This window comes from Physeter macrocephalus, chromosome 20 (assembly GCF_002837175.3).
Source record: "Physeter macrocephalus isolate SW-GA chromosome 20, ASM283717v5, whole genome shotgun sequence".
In the NCBI taxonomy this organism is placed as follows: Eukaryota; Metazoa; Chordata; class Mammalia; order Artiodactyla; family Physeteridae; genus Physeter; species Physeter macrocephalus.
In genome coordinates, this window is record NC_041233.1 from 99,463,783 (window position 1) to 99,470,818 (window position 7,036).

Below are 7,036 nucleotides of genomic sequence, written 5' to 3' on the forward strand. Positions count from 1 at the left end.
CGCCTGCCGATGCAGGGGAACCGGGTTCGCGCCCCGGTCTGGGAGGATCCCACATGCCGCGGAGCGGCTGGGCCCGTGAGCCATGGCCGCTGGGCCTGCGCGTCCGGAGCCTGTGCTCCGCAACGGGAGAGGCCACAACAGGGGGAGGCCCGCATACCACACACACACACAAAAAAAAAAAACCACAAAAAGATATCATGTCACACCTGCTAGGATGGCTATAATCAAAAAGACAGACAGTAACATTTGTTGGTGAGGATGTGGACTTGGAATTCTCATACACTGCTGATGAGCATGTAAAACGCTGCTGCCGCTTTGGCAAATAGCCTGGTAGATCCTCACAAGGTCAAACACAGAGTTATCATATGATCCAGCAATTTCACTTTAAAGTATATACCCAAGAGAAATGAAAATATTATGTACACACAACAACTTGTATAAGAATGTTCATAGTAGTATTGCTTATAATAGCCCAAAGCAGAAACAACCCAAATGTCTGTCTACTGATAGATGGATAAATAAAATGTGGTATATACATATAATGGAATATTTGGTAGTAAAAAGAAATAAAGTACTGACACATGCTACATATTATGAACCTTGAAAACTTTAAGTGAAAGAAGCCAGTCGTAAAGAACCATATTTTGCATCATTCTATTTATATGAAATATTCAGAATAGGCAAATCCATAGAAACCAAAAGTAGATGAGTAGTTGCCTAGGACGAGGGGGCAGGGAGAGGTTTGGGGGAAAAAAGGAGAGTGACTGCTAATAGGCACAGGGTTTCTTTCCTTTCTTTTATTCCCTCTATCTCTGCTTCCCAACTTTATTTAGATAAAATTGATTTATAACATTGTGTAAATTTAAGGTATACAACGTGTTGGTTCGATCTAGGGTTTCTTTATGAGGTGACGAAATGCTCTAAAATTGCACAACTCTGTGAATATACTAAAAACTATTTGGATTATACACTTTAAAAAGGTGAATTGTATAGTATGTGAATTATATCTCAATAAAGCTTTTGAGAGATGGTGGGGAGGGGAAATATCCTTCTTCTTCCTGGATTCTAAATTGCATTTTTCCTTAGGAATAATGGACGACTTCACAAGATGCAGGAACCAAGAAGCTCTCTACCTCCAGACTGATGAAGAGAACCTGGGCCCTAGAAACTAATGATAAATTCTGGAAGTGTTCATTTCCTTCAAATTGGTGACTTGCAGTTATCGGGAACATTTCTATCTTAGACCAGATGGATTAGTAAAATGAATTTGGTGCCGTGCAGACCAAAGAAACTAATGGTCAAAAGCTTTGATGCTGTCAAACAACTAAGCAAATAACACGTTAGATGAAAAGAAAACAGACGCACAGACACCACCAAGGGAGGCTTTGATCTCCTCTGCGGTGACTGCAAGCTCCTAAAGGACACTGAACGCTGTTGCTTTTCCTAATGAGCCTCCCCTGCCTTATTAGGGTCACTGACTTCATGCGCACCAAACAGGCGGGAAACGGCACTGCCTTCTAAGAGGGGACTTTGATGTTTTACTGATGCTAACCAATAAACCATTTCTTGCACTCTCAGCCAGTAAATAGTGATTATAGGATATCTTCAAAAATACTATATTTAGCCTCTGCTGGTGTGAACAGAAGGTACACCAGAAAGGGTTGCAGCCAAAAGTCAAGAACACCTTGGAAGTCCTAATCAGACTCATGCAACAGTTTGCTTTTTCTAGTTTATTGCCCTTTTTTTTTTTTTAAGCTGAAAAGTCATTGTTTGTCTCATGATACTGGTAATTTCAACAGTAAATCGTAAAGCAAAGTTAGGCTGTGAGGCATCTAGGAGAGCGCACGTCACTCCTCTTTTAGGTTTTGACACTTGGGGAGTTGAGGGGAGACAGGCTGCTTACGTGGAGTGTATGGAGTATGTATAGAGGTGGCTTCGATCCAGATAGACAGTGTTTTCAGGATTACATCACGAAGAAACACCACACCAGAGTGTTGTAAGATTTGCCACTTTGTGGTTGAAGAAGGGGCTGGTGAGTCACTGTGTCACATGCACACGTGACTAACAGGGGAGATACATTGGGCCCAGGATACCCAGCACAGGAGAAAGCAGGGCTCGCCTATCACAGGACTTGTGTACTATACAAATAAGTGCCTGACCTTCAAGTTCTTTGAATTCTTGGTTTTACTGCTAAGCGTTGATGTCTTTTAAATCCTGACAGGAAGACAAAAAAAAAAAAAAATCAGGAGAGGGTTTTTATTTTTGTTAACTGATGGAGATGATTGCCATTTTCTGTCTAATGTATCACCAAAGAGCAACAGCCTTGGGGTCAAAGTAATTTGGTCAGAATCCTAGTTTCACCATCGACTACTGTATATACATTTCGGCAAATTACTTAACCTTCTTACTCTTCCATGACCTCATTTATTAAATGAGATGGTCTCTAGTGTTTCTATTCTTCTAAATATTTTAAATTAAAAAAGATACAGATAAGTTATTAATTCCTAATTTACAAAAGGAATATGTGTTCTTCACAGAAAATTTAGAAAGCCCAGAGAATCAAAGAGTTGGAAATTTCTTTCACTTTTCTTGGTCACTGATTCTTTATAATCTTGTACGCTTCAAGTCAAAGATTATTAGAGCAGGGAGGTACGGCAGCAGTTATCTTGTCCAACCCTCTCACTTAACAGATGAGGAGACTGAGATATGACTTCTCCAAGGTCGCACAGCATACTTGATTGAGCACATCACTGTGCTCAAATTAGTTTAAAATGTCTTGTCCCCTAATTGTTTGCAAATGGCATTTTTTGATCTTCCCCTTGAATGTTCTCTACAAAAGTGAGAAATTTGAACCATCATTTCTTCTATATAGGTATGCTTGGTTGCATTTTCTTCACAAAGGGAATCTTTGTAGCTTTAAAAAAAACTATATATCTGTGTCCAGCTGCTGGTGTCTCCAGAAAACACAAATAACCCAAGAATCCCTGCATATCTGGCATATCTGATTTAGCCCACTGTGTGTACGTTGGTTCACTCTAAGTCTGTCACAATGGCCCTTCTTCTTGAGTTCTTATTTCTTTAATCAGTGTGGTGGCAGCTGTTCTCCTAAATAGAGAGGTGACCTTATCTCACTTGGCCATTGGTGTCTGCAGCAGACACAGTACGGGGTCAGGGGTAAAGCAATATCAGGAGAGGAAAGAGCCAAGCTTACAGGATGGGGGATAAGGACAGTTCTGGAGCAATGAATGTTGAAGCTGGGCTGGGGGATGATGTGTGGGGACAGATTAAGACTCTTGTTCTCTGCAGTCAGCCACACACACTAACTATGTAGCCAGTGTTGTTTTTTTTTTTGGCCATGCTGTGCAGCATGTGGGATCTTAGTTCCCAGACCAGGGACCGAACCCATGCCCTCTGCAGTGGAAGCGTGGAATCTTAACCACTGGACCGCCAGGGAAGTCCCTGTGTAGCCATTCTTACTTATTGATTTCCCATTCTAACCTGACGATTCAACTAAAGTCACAGGGTGTAAAGACAGCCATGGCCGAAAGGCTACCCGCCCATTACCCACCTTCATTTCAAGTGACATAAAGGTTGCCTTGGTGATTGTAAAAGACTCGTTTGCCTCATCATTTCTGGAATTTTAAAGTCAAGTACAAGTTAGTGCTGTACATTCATAAAATATGACATTGTATTAGGGTTCTTAAAAATTGCTATTTATTTCATTTTATTGTCTTCTGTAATAGGTGAAAACTCTTTTTTTTTTTTTTTCTTTTTTTGTGGTACGCGGGCCTCTCACTGCTGTGGCCTCTCCCGTCGCGGAGCACAGGCTCCGGACGCGCAGGCTCAGCGGCCATGGCTCACGGGCCCAGCCGCTCCGCGGCATGTGGGATCTTCCCGGACCGGGGCGCGAACCCGTGTCCTCTGCATCGCCAGGCGGACTCTCAACCACTGCGCCACCAGGGAAGCCCAAAAACTCTTTTTAACACGAAAGAAATAAAGCTCTTCCATTATTGGTTCTGTTTGTTTTCTCTGAAGGGGCAATAATACTTTGGGAGAAATAATGGAATATTTAGCAAAGTAAAGTATTAAAAGTACAGTATTTATTCACACTTTTGACTACTGCTAAATAGGTATTTTACAACTCTGGTTTATATTTGTTTACAGCCCTTGGGCCAGTGTTATCCCCACTTCAGACAGATACTCCTATTTTCAACTGAGAGAAATTTCAATACATTTTTAGTATGTTCTCTTTCTTCCTAACAGTTAACATTTTTTTCTCAAAAAATAAGGTATTTTAAAGACTGACTATTATTTTTAATATTTCATTCAGATCATGGAGGATATTCCATAGAAGGAAATTTGCATAGGATAAGAATGTAGTCGGTAGGAATTTCAAATAAACGTCCTATAATCCCACAATCAATATGTACCTCATCTTCTATCACAGTGCTTCAGTTTCAATAAAATATTTAAACACGTTAATGAAAGTGTAATAATTTGGCCTGTCATCTGGATATTTCATCAATGCAATGATTTGATACTTCGATATGCCTGAATTGTTCATTTTCATGAAGCTGCTTGATATTAAATAAACACGATCTTCATATGCCATAAATCCTTAGAGCAAGGCAGTCTGGGATTGAGGATCTGGTTGCAGGGAGATGAATTCTATTGGTTTACTGTCTCTCTCTGAGGCTAACATCATAACACTGAACGCCACAAAGTCTCAACCACTCACAAGCTATAACAATTGTTTTCTTTGTCTTTTTTTTTCTTTCTTATTATTAAAATAATGGGGTATATTCAAGGCAATGTAAAACCTTGAATCACACCGTAGTTATTTTTCACACAACTTATTTGTGTGTATTCAAAAAAACTGATAACAGCACGCAATTCACTCTAAGCTAGATACTGGTCCCTCATCCATTAGTTGAAGACAAACACAGGTTCCAATAAAACATTTAGTAAGTAGCTGGGTAATTCAGGACAGGTCTATTTCAAGCCCATTTCCTGTTTACATAAGTATCCTAGTCTAATTCTAATTAGCATCCTGAAATCAGCCTTAATTAGTACTTATATTTTGGCTATGTAGTTGTTAATTTAAGATGACACAGACTATGAAGAAAAGATCTGTATATATGGAGCTCTGAAGACAATATTACAAATGAAGAAAACTGTTTCTAAGCACTACAATCTCAGAGCCAAGGAGGCTATCCAGGAGAACATCTGTTAAGTGGTGGAAATACCTTTTCTTGGTTCCTTTTTTTAAACATCTATCTTAGGTTGAACTTAAAACAATGGTGCATGTAGGTTGCATTTGTCAAATGAACATTGGAGAGTTGTATGGATTAAATTTTGAAGCCACACGCAACCAGAAAAGGCACATAAATGCTGAAAAGTTGAATTTTGTGGGGTCGGTTTGGCATGGGATCCCGGCAAAGAAAAGAGTTATGTATTAAGAAAAAAGAAGTCCAAATTACTGACTTATAAATAATGTTGTTTTAAAAGAAGACAAACCAGAAATTATTTTGAGACCTTTAGTTAAAAGTATGGATGGTCAAGACTGAATTCTGGGGCCTGTAGCCTTTTTTTTTTTTTTTTTTAAATACATTTATTTATTTTATTTTATTTTTATTTTTGGCTGTGTTGGGTCTTCGTTGCTGCACGCGGGCTTTCTCTAGTTGCGGCGAGCGGGGGCTACTCTTCGTTGTGGTGCGTAGGCTTCCCATTGCAGTGGATTATCTTGTTGCGGAGAACAGGCTCTAGGTGTACGGGCTTCAGTAGTTGCAGCTCGCAGACTCTAAAGCACAGGCTCAGTAGTTGTGGCACACGGGCTTAGTTGCTCCGCGGCATGTGGGATCTTCCCGGACCAGGGCTCGAACCCGTGTCCCCTGCATTGGAAGGCGGATTCTTAACCACTGTGCCACCAGGGAAGCCTCGGGCCTGTAGTCTTGACCAACTTTATCTGTTAAGCGCTGCTCTTATTCTGCTTCTTTCAGAAAAGGAAAGAGAAGGAAAACCTCACTTCCCGAGTGTTGGCTGTGCTCCAGACACTGCAGTCAGAGGATGACCTGAGGAGATGTCTCATTTAAACACCATCACCATTCTATAAATGAGACATTATTGTGCTTATTTTTGAGGTGAATCACAAAAATAAGATTCAGAAAAGTTAAGTATCTTGCTCAGGCCATTCATTAAACTACTGAGACAAAATGTGAACCTAACTCTTATTTATTCCAAAGCCCATTTCTTTGCTGTTTACACATTTTGCAGCCTCTAAAAGTTGGTCTGAATTGATAAGGCAGAGGCTGAATTCTGAGCGGAGTCAGGAGCCCATGAGACAGTGAGGCCAGGCTACCTGGGACGGGCCTTGCTGTGGGGACAGAGAAGTGGGTGGGAAGTGGTGCTCCTCTGCATCCCTGTGGTGGAGAAGACTTCACGCTCCTGCTGCTGACCTGTGAGCACTCTGTACTATGTACAGGAGTCACCTGTACTATGCAGGTAGGACAATCTTCATTACTGTGCACGTCACACTCAAAGCACCAATTACCATGGTATGTTAATATTAAAAGGTAAGGTAGGAGATTGGTTCAAGATGGCGGAGTAGAAGGACGTGCTCTCACTCCCTCTTGTGAGAACACCAGAATCACAACTAGCTGCTGGACAATCATCGACAGGAAGACACTGGAACTCACCAAAAAAGGTACCCCACATCCAAAGACAAAGGAGAAGCCACAGTGAGATGGTAGGAGGGGCACAATCACAATAAAATCAAATCCCATAACTGCTGGGTGGGTGACTCACAGACTGTAGAACACTTATACCACAGAAGTCCACCCACTGGAGTGAAGGTTCTGAGCCCCACGTCAGCCTTCCCAACCTGGGGGTCAGGCAACAGGAGGAGGAATTCCTAGAGAATCAGACTTTGAAGGCTAGCAGGATTTGACTGCAAGACTTCGACAGGACTGGGGGAAACAGAGACTCCACTCTTGGAGGGCACACACAAAGTAGTGTGCACATCGGGACACAGGAGAAG

General features: G+C 41.4%; 1 protein-coding gene across 10 annotated transcripts in view; it reads right to left on the bottom strand.

The window, feature by feature from the left end:
* Positions 1-7,036, bottom strand: part of DLC1 (DLC1 Rho GTPase activating protein) — a 415,897-nt gene that overhangs the window by 126,028 nt on the left and 282,833 nt on the right. The window contains exon 6 of one of the 10 annotated variants that reach the window (XM_055081339.1): positions 1,750-6,106. The exons of the other annotated variants lie outside the window; for them this stretch is intronic. Coding sequence (XP_054937314.1) covers positions 6,099-6,106 — 8 coding nt within the window. The 3' untranslated portion in view covers positions 1,750-6,098. Of the gene's footprint in view, positions 1-1,749; positions 6,107-7,036 lie in introns of those variants that run through there. 10 annotated transcript variants of the gene reach the window in all.